We start from the raw sequence: 19,294 nt of genomic DNA on the forward strand, positions 1-19,294 counted from the left end.
AAAAATGCTCACACAATAAATATATAGGCATTTTGTTTTTATCTATGCAGAAATGTACAAACACTCTGCACAACAGGGACTTTAGACAAAGTAAACCTTATAACTCAAAACACGCACACACACACACACACACACACACACACACACACAGAGCCTGTATATTCTGTTAACACTCAAATTGCATTGTTTTTCACTGAAATATTTAAGAGCTGCAATAATTAGTGCATCGACAAATGCATGCCTACAATTTCACACATAAAAATAATGAAATGATATATAACACCTGAGGAAGCATCAAGCGTGCATATCAATGCATCAATCAATCAGGTCATCCTGTATTTGAGAAGTGTGCAGTCCCTTCTTTTGAAGGTTACTTTTTAAGTATTATTTTATAAATGTTTATCTTGCATTGACTAGAGACGTGCAGGAGTGTACTAGTGTGTGTGTGTGTGTGTGTGTGTGTGTGTGTGTGTGTGTGTGTGTGTGTGTGTGTCATGTATATATATATATATATATATATATATATATATATATATATATATATATATATATATAACCAATAAATGCAATTTTAAATCCATCCTGGGTCCCCCCATATAATTCCACTTCTCCAGTTATTTAAATAGTTCCCCTTGAAATAAAGTGTAAAAAAAGAATGTGCAAAACTCTCCCATGAAAAATCTGTGACAATTTTATTATAAAAAGTAGCACCCAGTCTCTCCTTTGATTTAAGAATATTCTTGGTATTACAGAGGTTTGGTCATCAAACAAGTTACAGTTTAACACAATTAATTTATATATTCCCTCACGTTAACAAGCTTTGCTTGTTATTACTAGTGTACAGTGTACATACGCTAATCACATACAAGATGAAATTCCAGTGGTGCAAAATAGATACAAGGTGACATCTGAAAGGTTATTGATTTGTTGTCATTTCACTGGTCATGAGAAGATGACCCTTATCTGGATCCACAGCTGGATCGTGTTACTCTTCTTAGAAGTAATGCTGCTGGCCTTCCATCTGGCTAATTCTGTTTGAGATGTCATCAAGTGGACGGATATAGTCAAGGAAATCCATGCTAGAGATGTGAACAAAATGTGAACTCAAACCACATCATGGTATACATTTAAATGTTTAGCCACCACGCATCATCATAACACATTATAACTCTAATTTAATATTCTAAGCATTTTTGCTAATTAAGGCTGCAGATTAATGGAATTATGAAAATGTGTTATTTTTGCCCATGTAGCAGAGACAAAAGGATATGTTTCCTGGTCAGTTCTTGTATAGTTGATATGACTTTTTTCTGGAATGCAACCTGAGCTTCACACATGCAGGCGTTCTCAGATATTTCACTTCGCATTTCCTCTGAAAGTCAGATCAGGACAAAGTTAAGTCACATTTAATCTCTCAAATTGTATTATTACATTACACATGGGTGATTTCAGTGGACTTAGCATTATGTGATTATGATTATGGACCTAAAAATGTTCTGTTCATGAAGGCACAATATTGTGATATGTGTGGCGTGATTATGGTATGGGTACATTTAGTAATAATCAATGAGGTGACATCCTTTTTTGACATTAATCAACAGAAAGGATTTCTGTGTGGGAAGCGTGAAGCGTCTAAGAAGGCATTTATTAGAGGTAAATTCATAGCGATCTAAAAGGAAAAAATAAAGCATTTGAACAAATACATGAATTGAAGGTGAAATTGCAAATTGGTAGGCCTACATTAGAACATTATACAGACGATGTACATCAAGAATTATGCATGTACATTTCAATTGAATGGGATAAGAAAACAGAATTATTTAGACACATTTTTATGAAGTGGGAGAGAATAACTGTGGAATAGTGTTAATTAATTAAGAAGGGAGATAATCTAGTTCTAAAGAAATCAATACAGTATTTCAACTGTTTAATATAAATATATACCCATCCACCTCTAACCATGAGCAGAGGGAGTTAGAAGATTTTCTCTCCAGGATAAATCTGCCCACAATGACCCTGCAACAGGCAGAATGTCTGGATACACCGATTACTGAGGAGGATGTCAGAAATGCCATTACAGTGATGAAAATGGGGAAGTCACTATGGGTCTACATGGCTTTCCCATTGAGTATTATTTAAAGAAATGTAGATATATTGGCCCTTATTTTGACTAAAGTATATTTAGAAGCATTTACCATTCTACCAAATACTATACATTGTATAGGGACACCACACCACAGACAGACCTATGAACTTATAGGCCTTTGAAGTTTAATTAGTGATTAATCGATTATTTAGGATAAAAAATTGATTGTTAAAATATATAGCCTATATTTTTTAATATAAAAAGACAATCTGTTGTAAAAGCTATATTGTCATCCAAACCCTGCCAATAGTAACTACACTTTAGAGGACACCATTTATTTTGTTAGCTTAGGCCTACTGCAGGTGACTTGAATGCTATATGCTATGATGCAATGCTGAGTACATGGGCCACAGGGCATGCCTACCAAAGTGTGCTTGCATTACTGGTATTGATGGTAATGGTATCTGTTATCATTAGCCTAATCGAGGCAACATTTATGTGGATGGATAACACAAACGTTCTATTCCACAATGTATGTTTTTTTTATGGTTTATAAATTATTGACCAAAATATAAGCCATTTTGAGAAAGTACCAAGTGACAGGTTGTTGCACCTCGCGTGGTGGCTCGCATCGTGCACCACCCCAGTCGCCACCATGCGATTGGAAGCGACCAACCCCAGTACAGAGGCGGTTCAGCAGGGTCCAATGCCGGCGTGGTAGATGTTCTCCTTCGACTCCATCTCCCGGGTCTTGGATGTAGCGGTGCAAACAGTCTGGGCTCAGCCGACTCACCATTCCCGCTTCCAGGTATAGGTATAGCCAGCCATGCCCTTGTAGACAGGTCCTCAGGGATGGAACCAAGCATCTCTTGGGCTGTCCGGTTGTAGGGGTGGCGGGACTTCAGTCTGCATGGGGGCGCTGCCTTAGTTGTGGTTTCGTGCAGGATATGCCAGTTGTGTTCTTGGGCTTTCCTTACAAGTGCGAGGAGGCCAGCCGGGGCAATTCCCGCTAGGACGGGCAGGTAGGACACAGAGGTGGGCTTCAGGCAGCCAGTTACGATCCGAAGGGCTTTGTTGATGACAGGATCAACCTTCTTCACGTGTGGGCTTCTACTCCAGACTGGGGCACAGTATTTCGGCAGCAGAGAACACCAGGGCTTGTATGGAACCCATGACAATTAAATAAAATTTCTCTGCATTCGTGCCATCATGTCTCCCACCTCTGCTCAATCAAGCTCAGTTCAATACCAGTACCAGCTTTGATAGAACATCTGGAAGACTTAATTTACTCTTTTAATCATGCTTCAGCAACGTTTGCCGTTTGCTGTGACAGGAGCTGACACCAATCATATTATTTTGGTGGGGGGGGGGTATTTAGACTCAGCAGCCTTGTGAGAAACCTAGTGCCTAGAAGTAATATACAATACTTACGTGAGCATGTTCTCTGGTCTGCGTTAAGCACGTATCCCCTGCGACACTCGCAGATGTATGAGTCACCGTTGTTAACGCATGTATGCTGGCAGTTGTGCCCCCGGGCACACGCCCCTGGAACTGGAAAGGGACACTGCCATGTTAAATTGACAAAGCCATAGTGACTGACATAGTGACATAGTCACTGAAGAATATACTGCATGTAGACCATTTTCCAAAACATGTCTTTATTTTCTGAAAACAAGCTCATAGCTTGTCTGAAAGTCTTAAATGGACGAGAGAGAATAAAAAATATTTTCGTGTCGGCCAATGTTAATAAATGTAAGACTTTGGGACTGAAGCTGAATGTGCGGCAACTTTGATTTCACAGTTCTGCAACCTCAAAACGGATAATTTTAATTTATACGTTTATTTGGACGGGACAGAGCATACTAATGAACACCACACATAAAAAACAAGCAACATTACAAAATAGAGCACATAAACCTTACTAAAAGGGTACAAACAGAAGAGAAAACAACCGTAAAAAAAGGCCTAGTTTTGACCTAAATATAAATGTTAGTGTGCGTTGCACTCCTCTGAACAAATGAAAGTATTTGAGGCAGGCAGATTGTAAATGTTCTGCCTTATGTTCAATTGCATCATTGAGAAAATACTAGTAATATTAGATTTTTTTTCTTGATAGCATTCATGACTTACGCGTGGTTTCCTCTCCTGTCATTGGCTCCCCCTCTTCGTTATCGTAGCCGGCGTAGACTGACACCTGGTAACGTGTTGCTGGAGTGAGATCCTCCAAAGCCGTGTCTGTGATGGCTGCTGGCACGGTCTTCTCACCGGTCTCATCAGTAAACGGAGACTTCCACGTGACCCGGTACTGATGAACCTGACCAGGTGCTTTCTTCCAGGACACCCCGAAACTGGTTGACGTGACGTCTTTGGTCACTAGTTCTCTGGGCGAGCCGATGTCTGTGGGACAAAGGCAGGATGTCAGCAGTTACTACTAGTACATACAGAAAGCATAAGCCAATAAATTTTCAACTATATCATTACTTCAAACGATTTCTGATAATATCATTCAGAGATATTTCTGTTCTCAATATGTAAGTGCTCATATCATTCATAAAGGAAAACTGGCATAAAAATACTCTACTACTCTACATAAACCTTTAAGGAAGACTCCTTCTTAGACAGAGTCTAAGAAAATAACATTTATTTTATTTTAACATGCTAAGTGCTCAAAAAAGCAACATTTCGGTCAAAGGCATGTTGAAAAAAAACAAAAAGTATTTTCTTTTCGTCTCTTGTCTTCTTGTCTATAGAGGAATCTTCCTTAAAAGTTAATGTAGAGTGAGAGTCTTTTTCAGTTTGCCTTTGTGTTTTTGAGAGCACCACCACACCTGCAGCCAACCCTGAACAAAGGATAAAGAAGTGTGCAACATATCATTCATCAAAAATACATCTAGTCATAGAAATAGAACATATTTTTGGGAGTGATTATAGACGACAAATTCAGTTGGAAACCCCATATAAAATATATCCGTTCAAAATGAGCTAGAAGTGTTGGTGTACTAGGCAAAACCAGACATATACTAAATTATAAGTCACTGATTACAATATAACACACTAATATTACCATATCTGACTTATCGTGTGGAGGTGTGGGGAAACACCTATAGAAGCAACCTACAGCCTTTAATTATAATTCAAAAAAGAGCATTAAGAATAGTACATAAGGTAGGTTATTATAATCCTACAAATGAACTGTTCTTAAGGTCTTGATTCAAGATACTATTCAAGCATATCCTTTTGGCTAAATACAGTATTTCATAAGATCATTTGTATATAACATAATTATTTAACCTATGAGGATGATGATGATGATGATGATTATGGTAATTAATTTATAGGGATCCTGGTGGATCTCTATGGTGACACGGCCCGGGGGTGGGTGGGGTATGGTGTTGGTTCTCGTCAATTGGTTATGAATCTTCTTGACGATGGTATTATTGTATTGTTTGGATTGTTTATTGTAATTCCATTCAATTGCTGTAACCACGTGAGGATTTTTTATTTTGATGTTCGTAGGATAGGCATTTATAAGCTTTCAGCTTCAGCCTATTCCTTTTGATCACCTCCAGTTCCTTTTTGTTGTAACCGTGTGTTAACAAATAAGTTGTATTGTTACTGTGAAGATGATCAAATAAACTAAACTAAACTAAACTAGTACCTTTCGTGGTTTCCATTCCTGTGAGTGGCTCCCCCTCCCCATTGCCGTAGCCGGCGTAGACCGAGACCTGGTAATGTGTTGCGGGAGTAAGTCCTTCCAGAACCGCAGCTGTGATGGCTCCTGGCACGGTCTTCTCACCCGTCATGCCGGTGAACATCGACTTCCACGTGGCCCGGTACTGACGAACAGGACCCGGTGCCGGTTCCCAGGTCACCCTGAAGCTGGTTGTAGTGACGTCTTCAGTCACTAGGTCTCTAGGTGAGCCGAGTTCTGCTGGACAAAGATTAGAAGTTGGGGCCTTCAAATTCAAAAATAGCTAAAGTATATCCACAAGCTCATTCGAGCTAATAGATCTGCTACTTTTGATACGGATACACAAAAAGTTTCTGCACGTCCGACAGCAACGATATAGGCCTACCGACCATATTAAAATGCCATACATAGCGTACGTACATAAATACTCACCAGTGCTTTTTGTAGTTTCCATTCCTGTTAGTGGATCCCCCTCTACGTTGCCGTAGCCGGCGTAGACCGAGACCTGGTAACGTGTTGCTGGAGTAAGCCCCTCCAGAACCGTAGCTGTGAGGCCTGCCGGCACGATCTTCTCACCGGTCTCCTGAGAAATAATAGACTTCCACTTGACCCGGTACTGACGGACGTTGCCAGGCGCTGCAGTCCAGGACACCCCGAAACCGTTTGTTGTCACGTCTTTCGTCACTAGATCTCTAGGTGAGCCAAGTTCTGTGGGACAAATGCAGGATCTTAGCAGTCAAACTGGAAAGTTTGTACACATTATAGTACACATTATTCCACGGAACGAATTAGGCAATGGCTTAACAATTATTACTTCAGATGTGTGGGACCAGGGTTTATTAAAACAGTGCTGATTGAGAAAGTGGACTAAACATGAGTTGGAAAGCAGAATGAATGTCACCAGGGCAATATGGTGATAAATATCGTCTCCACGACATGCATTTTCAGAGATATCGTATAGATTTTCCATACAGTGAATAAACATTTTCTGATTTGCAGTTCTATACCTTAATTTATACTTCTGTAGAACTATGGTTTCCTTCGCAGAGTATTTTGGTCTAAATCGTCTCTAGGTGGTTGTACAATTTGACAAATAACCATAAAACCAACCTGAAAAATAATTGTTATAATACCGTGGATCGTGATACTGCTTGAAAAATAATTGTGATATTATATTTTTCCAAAAGAGTGGCCGCACACACACCAAAAGTGCAGATTATTTATCAGGATGCAGAGTAGGAACCAACGTTTCGGCAGATGAAACTGCCTTCTTCAGGGTATCGGTACATGTAAACAGCTGCTAAAGACATCTTAGTTCTTTTTGTAATACAATTTAAATAGTCTTGAGAAAAAATGCTGCCATTTGTCCAAAAGTGACTGCAAAACAAATGCTATTTGTTTCTTTATACCCTGTATAACATGTATATAATGATGCAATGTGACATAGCTCTGTTTACAAAATGCTGTACCCCCTCCAACTGTATACTTTCCCCATTTTCAACTGTTTTTATTTTTGCTTTGGCACTTGCTTTGGCAATGTAAACATATGTTTTCTCATGCCATGTGATTGCCACACTTACCTCAAAATAGTGGTCATAGGAAAACATTCTGTGGATATAATAAATGTCTCTTAGCCAGATGGAGTTCTGCCTGCCTACGCAATAGCGTTGCAGAGATAACATTCTTGGCATAAACACAGCGAGGGTCATAATTCACTTAATTGTTCCTGCTACCTGCATTCAACTGTGATGACGCAGAGGAGTGTCTCTCTCCTATTAATGGAGTGAGATGTAACCTAAAGTATTGATCAGGTCAAAGTTGCTGATAAATCTGCAAGAATTAAATCTAATCTAACACTGGCACTATACCACCTATACTATTTCATTTGGTAAATTGTCTACATTTATATAGCACCCTTATCCAGTATCCGGGTAGCTCAGTCGGTAGAGCTTTCACCTTTGGAACAGAAGTTCATGGGTTCGATCCCGGAACACCGCCATGAGTAGTATCGCTTGGGTGTAGTAAGTCGTGCGGGAAGTATTGCGAACTGATGGTAGGTGTGGAGCTCCACCTCAGCAATCCATCTCCCAGGGGTCTAGCGCATTGTTACGGGGACAGTGTCTGTTTTTAACATTATATCCTGCTTGAAAACTGGCAGACATATGAAGTGCCACCAGTGTTGGGCAGTAACAAGTTACTAGTAATATATTACTGATTATTACTTTACCCAGTAACAAGCAGTGTAAGGTATTACTCTGCCAAAACAGTAATATTATACCATATTACTTTTGGGTGGTCATAAACAAAACAAAAACATTCAACCTGCCATCCCTATTTTTGCCATTACATCAACATCTTTCAAACGACACATTGTGAGCCTGTAGATATTTTTGTGGGTTTCTTTGGTTGTTTTTCTTAAGCTATAGGGGGGGCTGCAGCCAGAGGCTATAATGGCTCCTATAGGCATGGAAGGGTTTGGAAACCCCTTACCTAGACTACTAGAACAACTCAATACATTTGTCACACGACCCGGCATGTGCACAGAAAGCATAGGACAGGGCTCACCAGCTCTCCCTGACTGACAAAAGGTTTCAGATAGGCTTTTGGCTAAAAGCTATTTGCCAGTTTGGGAGACATCATCTATTGAAATCATGTTTTTTACTGTACACACATAGTCCAAAAAGGTGCAAGCTGCCATTGTTGACACATTGTAGACATGGACATGGTTATCTATCTCTGCATCCTTTCCAGCTGTCCACACTCAAATCCACACTGAATAATCAAAATGACGGAGAACAACCTCAAACCTAAGATCACAGTGCAAACGTGTTCAACAGCATCCACTAGCTGTGGATGGAGCTTCGGGACAACATGTATTGTATTCAATCTTAGAAATGTAACGGACTCCGTATGGAGTTTGCATGTTCTCCCTGTGTCCCCTAGGCTAAGGTAGGTACCCTCACAAAAAACGTGCAGTAATCCTGGTCTCCAGCTCAGTGGCCTTGTGTTTAGAGTGTCTGCCCTGAGACTGGGAGGTCGGGGCTCAATCCCCGGCCGGGTCATACCAAAGACTCCCAAATGGGACCCAGTGCCTCCCTGCTTGACACTCAGCATCAAGGGTTGGATTGGGGGTAAGTCCCTGCGACATACTAGCGTCATGTCCAGGGGGTGTACTTGTACATCAAGCTGCGTCACACTACAGAAACAGGAGATAGCCTCATGGCTCGGCAAGGCTACTACTTATTAATCCTGGTCTCTAAACTACCCGTATCGTGGGATAAAAAAATATATTTAAAAAAATAAATGTAACGGACATCTGTGGGAAAGCCTGACATTTTCCATTAGTAAAAGGTCAGGATTCTTACGTGTGCATGTTTTCTTGTCCGCATTCAAGATATAGCCCGCTCGACATTGGCAGATGTACGAATCACCACGGTTGACACATATGTGCTGACAGTCGTGTCCAAGGGCACACGCATCCGAACCTTGAAAAGAAACACTTCCATATTTGACTGGGTTTGCCTGAAGACATAATCATTAATCGGATAGTATTGATGTATTAGTATTTAAGTATTTGTTATTTCAATAAAACACTTTTAAATTCCCAAATTATATCAAATTTGGTTTCAAAGTTACTTAGTTAGTGTAAAAGTAATTCACATCTAAACTAATTGTTGTCTCCTACTTTAGCTTAGACAGAACCACATTTGTGCCATGCGTTTAAGTGTTATTTGTTTCTATGAGTAATGGAAGTTGAGGTAGTTCCTCATCACATTCAAATGCTACATTTCACCTTCATGACGAAAAAAAAACTTTTGAATTTGGTATTTGCATTTCAAGACACTGTATTAACAGAAAGTGATAGTACTTTGTTAGAAGGAATTCCCCACTTGGAGTCCCAGCATTTTCTTTGTGCAATAAATTCGCCCAAAAACATATTTTATATTTTTGTGTTGTTTGTGTCATGAACGATGAGCACATTCACAAATGTGAAAATAATGCGGCAATAAATACTATACATTTTTTCCAATGCAAATTAATGATTGATGCATTTTTTTTATCGCATTCGTCACTCTCCCAGTGTGAAAAAATCAACCACTTGAACCCTATAGCATCCCTGTGGGGCGAACATTCTGCGAAAATAGGTGATCTACAAGCTCACAACGCACCACAACATGAAGGGGTTGTGAGCTTGTATATTACCTTTAAAAAAAAAAAGTAGTAGGGTTTAAGAAGTGGTTACATCCGTTAAGTGGTTAACTTTGTCCCGCTCAGCTAATTCAAAAGCAAGCTTTTGAATTTGCATAAATGGTACAAATACAGCAAATACAGTAAATACAGCACTCGACAAGCTGAAAGCCAGGAAAGCCCTTGGTTGTTAATTCATAACGCATTGCATTTCTTAGCACTCTTTAGTTTAGCAGCTATTAAGTTCTGTTTGGGTGGTGTCAAAGATTGGGGAGAAAGAAGAGATGTCGATGTTAATGTTGATATTTACAAAATGATCTCTATCTTGTAATCTTCAGAACAACTGCTCTATTTACTGGAGTTTTGAAATCCTTTAAAGGTCTACCAGTTGCCATTTCCCTGAATCCAAAAATCACCCAAATTCATTGTCACTAAAGAGGCTTGTACAGTATAAGAGACAGAAAGATGCAGCATTGCCAACAGCCTGCAAGCAGTCATAGGCTACGTACTTGTACGTAGTAAGACGCGAAATATTCTAAAGCAACTTGAAATGAGCTACAGTAGCTTTTCAGACATCTTTTCTGAGCACCTTTCCTAATTCCTTTAATTTTACTACCCATTAGGCCCAAACCACACCAATGCAACTCCTTGCAACTGCCATTAGGGATAATGGTTATTATGCAACTTCATGCAACTACTCTCAGCCGTTTGGTTGCAAGGAGTTGCATGGCAAATCATTGGTGAGGCTTGGGCCTTAGAAGAGGACTTTGGTGACATGGGATGTGTGTTGATAACTTGATACACTGGTGAGCAAAATATACATAATACTGAATTGTTAATTTAAACTATACTGTACATACTGAATTTGGTTTTGGTATCCCATAGTGATTATAACCACTTCATTAGAACCATTTCTTCTTAAATATGCAATATAGTATTACAGTGGGATAGGTAGTGGTGTATTTTTTATCTGCTTTCTAATATTGTTGTTTGGAAATGGCTAGAAAGGCTATCACAACCCTAGTGTTCTCTGATTTATTCTCATATTGTAGATAAATTGACTATTTTGCCTTTTTCTATAGTGTTTATTGAGGCTCCGTCAGATATTTCAGTCCAAGCGAATGCAGCAGCTTGTGGCCACAACAGGCAGCTGAGCAGGGCACAAGGCGTATGGTGAAAGGCACCGTTTAGCGATCAGTGTGAAAAATATGAGCATCGCCACATAAGGTTTCCACCATTTTAAAGTTGTCAACTAATCAGGGCTGACTCTGAGTTGTCACTGTAGGTCAGCCAGTGGTCATAGTTGTGTCTTCTTCTTTAAGCTGGTTAATAATAGCAGGTCTGCACTGTACCCATTTACAGGAATCACCTTGAAAACTAGTACAATTAGTGGCTGACCCTTTCGGAAAAGTAAACAAGTGGCGGTAAATCGCCAGTGTTACCTTTGCACTCGTTCTGAATCGTAAAGAAGAGGACAGTTGACTTTAGAATGGAGATGGCCTTCTATGGTGGCGCTGCCCATAAATTCACGTGCGAATGCAATGGGATGAATCGGACATACCAGTGTTTAGGCCTACTCCGGGGATGTCCGCACTCCCCTCATCATCATCCTTACCACACAAGGTTTCCCTAAATTTGGAAGTGAGCTTCTCCATGACACCATAGGTCTCCACATAGAAGACGTGCTCGTCCAGTGGGAGGCTGGCCATCTGGCGGAGAGACTCCATATCAGCTCTGTCCACGCCTACCGCGTAGATCTCTATCCCTGCCGCCCGGGCTGCCGCCGCTATGTCCTCCACCTTGTCCTGGGGTCTCCCGTCCGTCACTACGATGGCCACCTTGGCGATGGACATCGAGCTGGGCCGAGCGCCAGACTCCGCGGTGAACGCTTGCTCCATGGCCGTCTTGATGGCCATGCCCGTCATTGTGCCTGAAGCGAGGGGCTCGATGCCAGCAAGCGCCTGCTTCAGGGCGCCCTTATCAAAATGGGTGTTCAGCTGGAAGTCAATCTGCACGGTGCTGGCGTAGTTGACAAGGCCCACTCGCGTGGAATCTGAACCGATCTCCAAGCTGTCCACCAAGATCTGCAGGAACTCCTTGGCCTTAATGAATTCAGCCGGGCGCACACTGCGGGAGCTGTCTATGATGAAGACCAGGTCTATGGGTCGATTTCTACAATTTGTGGTTGCTGTAAGAGACAAAGACGAATAGAGATTACTTCTTCTTTTTTTTAATACGGCAAAATGCATTCCATTTTATCATTTTGACATACAGGGAGCTTAGATAGGAAGGAAGATGCGGACACTATCCTGGAGAACCCCTCCATCACCTAAATCATCACGTGCACCATCAACCATCACATGCATCATCAACTATACTCTCCTCTGACACCACCTGTTCCTTGTGCCAGTTGCCACCAGGCTCCACAATAGACTGCATAACTGATTCTCTTTTCCAGAAGATGGCATAAAAAAACCATGTCCTGTTCTGGGGTCATTGTTCCATAGCTTAATTTAATTGGGTCAGCTGTCTGTCTGTGTGTGTGTGTGTGTGTGTGTGTGTGTGTGTGTGTGTGTGTGTGTGTGTGTGTGTGTGTGTGTGTGTGTGTGTGTGTGTGTGTGTGTGTGTGTGTGTGTGTCAAAACATGTAATTCAATCACGGGTAAGTGATATATTTGGTTAAAACAAGGCATTTTCTGTTAAGAAGTTGAAGTCCTATATTCTGATCGTTGCTATAGTGTTTCCTCAGTGCCAGGGGTCTCCCATCTTTCCAGAGCTTTAATAAACAGAATGAAAATACATTTTCAGGTGGGTTGCCAAGTTCAGGCAATCATATAGTGTATACTGTATAGTTCCCTTGTTTATCCTGTATCCTACATGAATTATCTCAATCGCTCATCAAATTGGTAATAGACCTGAAAATGGATTTTCCAAGAGCTGAACAAACACTATAGCAATGAGTAATATAAAAATATTTAGCTATTTAACATTTTAACACAAACACAATATCACTTACCTATCTTTAGATAGTGGCCACCATTTGTTTATTTATTTTATTCATTAATTTAATTTATATTTCATAAATCATTTTTTTAATAACATTTAAGGCCTAATATTTCAACAATAAGATACTAACATGAGAATAACATTTTGGGCATAGCCTAAGAGTGAACTTAAGAATGATACATTAATATGATAATACCTTTTATATAATCACCAAAATTAATTATGTTTGTTATTTACAGCTATAGGGCGAGATGGAAAGGGGTCGACCGTACCTGTTACCGTCTGGTACTGCATGGTGATGATGTAGCCTATACCAAATACCATGCCTGTTACAAACTTACAATTATGTATTTGCATAACTTTTGGCGATTTTCCAAAGCATAGGCTTCTATATTTAATTATTTAAATGGTATTACATTCCACATCCACTGACATAAATACAGTATATAGCCGGCACGCCTTAAAAGGTATAATAATAAGACATATGATGTACCAACCTCCATAGTCCCGTCCACGTGCATTGTGTGACAGGTGGTTGTTGATGTTGACAGCGGGTTGCTGAGCCTGCAAAGCGGGCTGGATGCTCGGTCGAAACCCTTGGCTCAACGTGCGATGACTTGGACGAACGCCTTTACCAGACGTCGTTTCACGTGACAAAACTTGATGATCGTACGTTTGTTCAACCACCGGTTGTTGTCGGACTCTTGGAGGAGAGAACAGTGGAGACACTGGCGAAATGGGCCTGGCGACGACGACTCTGTGGTTTTGGTGAGGTGACTGAGGTCCATGGCCACGGCCATTTAAACGTGGCTGCGTCCCTTCGGTCCCCGACGCGATGCCAATGGAACAGACAAGAGTGATTAATAATAACATCATTTTTGTCTGCTTTCTATCCGCTCCCGCAGCAAGTGCATGAAGGCAGTGAGTGGGCCCTCTCTAAAGAGTTGACAGCATTTATATGTCCACACAGACACATGCCAATGGTGTGGGTGTTGAACTACCCAATCCTGAAGGACTTGCATGGGACTTGGGAGGTGCAGTGGAAGGACATGTGAAGGGATAAACCTAAACCTCAATGTATTACGGCCCGGGTAAACGAACCCCGTCCCAACTTGGGGTGTCAAACCACAATGCTACGAGGTGCTCCAGTCCAGTACTAAGTCCAGTATTTAACCTTTAAATAAATGTTCATAAATAAACAAAGTCCAACTGAGATTTGTATCTTCTCAGTTTGTAAACACACCTGCAGGCTACTCGCTTCCGGAAAAGTGCGAGGCACCTTACACAACTCTGACATCTAGTGGTATGTCTAAGCAAGTACAGGTTACCCAGATTAAATGGGTCTAGTATTTAATTTATCTTCCTGTGTATAATAATTAACGATTTACACCCTGCTACTTGTAGGTCTACGTAGGATGTAGGCCTTTCCCATCTACTACACCAAAATGCTATTACGTATGTTCCGCAGGCCAGAATCAGCTTTATTGTCACAGTTTTACAGGTAAAACGTGGGTGAAATTAACTTTGTACTCCTTTACCATAATTTGAGAGGCAAGACAAATGGAAGATTGGCACTTTTATTTTAAAGGCAAATCATACTAGCTACACACTGTCCCCATAAACATCCAGATGCTTTTGTAAGATTATAGCCTATGCCGTAAACACTGGCTTGCCTTTAAATACAGCATTAAAATAAAGGCAAAATAGCAATAATTCCACTATGACAATGAGCGATGCCACAAAAGATGTATGTGTCAAGTCTAAGCCATGTCATATTGTTGTACTGTTATGCCAGTTTCTATTCCTTCTATGTGTATGATTGATGATATGAACATAAGAGTTTATTGTTCCCTTGGTTTATTGCTCCCAAGGCTTCAGGAAGAGCAAGCGCATCATTCTGCAGATAATATCATAATGCAAATATATCTCACTTCCTCTTGTTGTTATGCTCTTCCTCCAGAAGCCCTTCATTTAAACTAACGCATGGGTACATACAGTATACATACTGTAGCACAACGTTGTGGTACTAGTAAGGTGTGGTACAAAGTGTGCACAATGTGGCTGTCATTGCTATTTGTAAGTGCCTTGTGTCCACTTTGCTCTTGTTCAACAATGGTGTCTGCTCCTGGGGACATACTCATCGGAGGACTTTTCCCTATTCATTTGGGTACTAATAAAACCAAAGAGCCTTGGCCTGGCCCCTGCTATAAGTGAGTACAATTTGACAAAAGGTCGTTGCATTGTTTGAACAAAGGGGACTTCAACTTAGTTGTGTATACTGTCAACTCATGAGTGTTACAATTTATTGGAGAGCTTAGATTTTTATTTCATTTTTATTGATTGATTGATTGATTGAATACTTTATTAACAGTTTGCAGAAAAAAGCACAGGAAAGTACAGTTCAATACAAGGTAGAATTTAAACCCAAGAAAGCTTATTGGCTTGTTTCCATTGGGGTGATGGGGTCCTTCACAGTTCACACTCAATTCATCAAAGTGTACAAATCAAATCAAATGGACCCCTACGGATTTTTTTAAATTGATTTATAGTATACGTACTCAGATTTACAAATGGGTAAGCGTCCATTTGGTTCCAGTTGTGCACTCAGAGTTAAATTAAACTTGGGGATGTTACTGTTCACTCTATGTTTGCAGCTATGATTTCCAGGTGTTCCTCAGAGCTCAAGTGATGATCTTTGCTATCCAAGAAATAAACCAGCAAATGCCAAAAGTTTTGCCCAATGTGACGATTGGATATGAAATATATGACACTTGTGGAGATGTAACAAATGCCATCAATCATACCCTCCGCCTGATGTATGGCAAACCGGATAACACAAGCTATTGTGAGCCCTATGATCTATCTAATCCACGTGTTAAAATAGTGATTGGTGAGAGGACTTCAGAGGTGTCAATCGCTGTGTCACGACTCCTTGCTCTGTCCTCAGTACCTCAGGTGAGTTTTTATTTATTATTAATTCTTACTAACCATAGTTGATATCCCTTTTATTTGATATTTGTTTTTTAGAAGCTAATACTAATGAGTAGATTTACATTACAATGACAAACCTTATGTACGGCAATTGAATGCAAACAATAGTTGAGAGAAACCTTTGCACACCTGGCTTAGGAGCAGGTGCATAGTCAGTAATCAGAAATACAATAAAATAATACACCCGCACACTGTCAATCTGCACGGTACAGGAGAACATTTATTAAAGGAAGCAACGTTTCGGTCACTTATGTGACCTTCAGAAATCAATGCAAACAATAGCTCATCTCTTTGGTTCTCCAATTATTTGCAGCTAAAACAGGAACTAACAACAAGCGTATATGGTTTTGTTTTACAGATAAGCTATGCAGCAACAAGTGAGCTGCTAAGTCGCAAGTACAAGTTCCCCAGTTTTCTACGAACTATTTCCAGTGACGCATATCAAACAATGGCCATTGCTGAGCTGGTGAAGAAGTTCAACTGGGAAACAGTGGGTATCGTGGGAAGTGATGACGAGTATGGCAAGTACGGCTCTGAACGGCTCATTGACCACTTCAACGACAAGAATGTATGTATTGACTTTAAGATGATCCTGCCTGATGATTTCAGCTTCAACAAGCGTAAAACAACTGATATGCTGATGGAATTGATAAAGAACTCCTCTGCTGAGGCCATAGTCTTGTTCACGGCAGAGGCCAATGTTAATATCATCTTAGAAGCGGCCCTTCAACAGAACCTCAACCGGACTTGGATCGCAAGTGACACTTGGTCCACGTCCAGTTGGATCTCAGAAAAGACAGAAATGTTGAAGCATGGGCAGGTCTTTGGATTTGTCTCTAAGAGGAATGAAGTGCCTGGTTTCAAAGATTTTCTCTTAACAATGATCAAGGAAAACACAAGCATTCTCTTCAAAAAACATTTGTATTACTATCCTCCCTGTCACAAGTCATCTGATTTGACTGACACTGAGAACTGCTCAAAGGAGCGACAATGTATGGACCCAAGCTGCCTGGTGCATTATATTGACCAGGATGAATCATACAACATCTACTTGGCTGTCAAAGTCATTGCCGAAGCTCTGAGAAGCCTGCTAGGGTGTGGTAACAAAATGTGCAAACGTGGTCCCAGAGATTTTACAGCCTTGAAGGTACATCATAAATAATTAATAATTACTACTACTATTACTATTATACTATACTACTACGTACACACACACACGCACGCGCGCGCGCACACACACAGTCACACACACACACACACACACACACACACACACACAAACCCAATGCTTCGTGTTTTGTGAAAGTAACACAAATCATGAAATGTCTTGCACAAGTAAATAATATTATGCAACATTACTTTTAGTTTAAATGAATAAGCCATATGTAGACTAATAGATAGATGACATGTTTAGCACACACACACACTGATTTGCTCATTGACTCCACAGCTTCTTGAAGAGATCAGGAGAGTCAACACTTGTGTGAATAACATTACACACATATCCTTTGACCAAAATGGAGACCCCAGCATTGGCTATGATATCGTTGAATGGGACATGAATGGAAATTCGATTAATATAAAAAGAATAGGAGAGTATTGGCCATCTGGAAAAATTGAACTTGATCATGATCTCCTTTTGAAAATGCAGAATGTTACGGTAAATTAGCTGCCTATATTTGTAGCATCACAACAGATTGTTGTCTAGAAATAGATAGTATTCCCTTATTTCATTTATCTTGTTCCTTACAGGTAACGGCCTTCAACTGTGAAAAAACCTGTGCACCCGGATACGAGTTAAAAAGTGACGCGGAGCAGTGCTGCAAGAAATGTGTACCATGTACTGAGAGACATGTGTCCCCTGGAGAAGGCATGTTTTTATATTATTAAGCTAAATGACTATTTAGACATAGAGGGTGCCATTTCCCTATGATCCACTGCTAGAGACTTTAGGTAGCTTATAGTATAAGCTACCCAAAGTGTATAAGCCTTATACAGCCACTGATAGTTTGCATGTTATGTGATAGCATAGTAGTTTATATGTATATAGTTTCATTATATTCCACTGTTACTTTCTTAGCTTACGCATGTTTCATGATAAATGTTTTTATGTGATGTATTCCCATGCTTTTTTGTTCTTGCTTAATGTAAGTCGCTCTGGATTAAGAGCGTCTGCTAAATGCCTAAATTGTAAATTGTGATCAAAAGACTTGGTTTGGCAGTTACTCACTCACGTGACATACATGAATCTGTATTTTACAGGCATAGGAATTTAGAACCCTTTCTAATTATTTTATTTGATGGTCTGTAAGCCAATAATGTTAGATAATACTATATTGAATACTGTATAGGAATTTAGCTCAAATTGCAATTATTTGTTTTATTCCCACAGGTTGGGAGTGCACTCCTTGCGATGAAGACCAGTACAGTTCTAAGGAGATGGACAAGTGTTTGAATATGACTACTGAATTCCTTGAATGGTCTGATTCCTTCGTTGTCATTTTGACCTCCTTTGGAATACCGGGGATCATCGGCACGATGTTGGTGACTGTTTTCTTTGCGGTCCACAGAAACACTCCAATTGTGAAGGCTGTCGGAGGCTGGCTATGTTTCCTCGAGCTTCTATCTTTGCTTGCCTGCTTCTGTTCTACATTTGCATTCATAGGAAAACCCACTGAACTGTCCTGTCGGGCCGGCTTGCCTGTTTTTGCCCTGGCTTACACCCTCTGCGTTTCCTGCATTAAGGCCAACCTCATGCAGATCCTAGTGGGTTTTAGTTTTGACCAGAGGGAGGGATCGCAACGCCTGCTAAAGAAGCTGAACAAACCTGTGGCTTTGGTGGTCATCTTCTCTATTCCCCAGTTGGCTCTGTCTGTGCTGTGGCTGACCTATCACCCCCCTTCTCCAAAAAGAGAGACTATTCACTCGAGTCACTCCTTCATCCTGGAACACTGTTCCAATGGCTCCGATACGTTTCTAATCTCCATGTTGGTCTACATTGCTCTGCTGGCCGTGGTCTGTTTCCTGTTGGCGTTCAAGGGGAGGCGGCTGCCTGATCTGTATAGAAACGCCAGCTTCATCACGATGAGCATGTCGCTGTTTCTAGTGGTGTGGATCGTTTTTATTCCCATATACATCTATGTGAACAATAAGTACCTACGGGCCATAGAAGCTGCCGCCATTCTCGTCTCCAGCTACAGCATATTTCTCTGCCGTTTTACCCCCAAGTGTTACATCATGGTGTTCAGGAAGGAGCTGAATGATGAGAATGCCATCGTTAATTACATCAGAAAGCATTATGAACTGAAAGGCATGTCTGTGATGAAATCATAG

At 40.6% G+C, this 19,294-nt stretch overlaps 2 protein-coding genes across 2 annotated transcripts; one reads left to right on the top strand and one right to left on the bottom strand.

Moving 5' to 3' along the window:
• Positions 1–994: 994 nt before the first annotated feature.
• On the bottom strand, positions 995–12,404 carry matn3b (matrilin 3b; the record flags this gene model as incomplete). Its single annotated transcript, XM_080784268.1, has 9 exons — positions 995–1,079; positions 1,246–1,372; positions 3,518–3,637; positions 4,217–4,483; positions 5,745–6,014; positions 6,210–6,485; positions 9,143–9,262; positions 11,581–12,153; positions 12,344–12,404. 9 exons carry the CDS (start codon positions 12,402–12,404, stop codon positions 995–997), a joined length of 1,899 nt encoding a protein of 632 aa, XP_080640394.1.
• A 2,620-nt stretch (positions 12,405–15,024) lies between these two features.
• Positions 15,025–19,294, top strand: LOC308329771 (G-protein coupled receptor family C group 6 member A-like; the record flags this gene model as incomplete). Its single annotated transcript, XM_080784269.1, has 6 exons — positions 15,025–15,180; positions 15,625–15,925; positions 16,320–17,108; positions 17,412–17,621; positions 17,714–17,831; positions 18,354–19,294. Exons 1-6 carry the CDS (start codon positions 15,026–15,028, stop codon positions 19,292–19,294), a joined length of 2,514 nt encoding a protein of 837 aa, XP_080640395.1. The 5' UTR covers position 15,025.

Source organism: Protomyctophum bolini, assembly GCF_963924005.1.
Source record: "Protomyctophum bolini genome assembly, chromosome: 15".
Lineage (NCBI taxonomy): Eukaryota > Metazoa > Chordata > Actinopteri > Myctophiformes > Myctophidae > Protomyctophum > Protomyctophum bolini.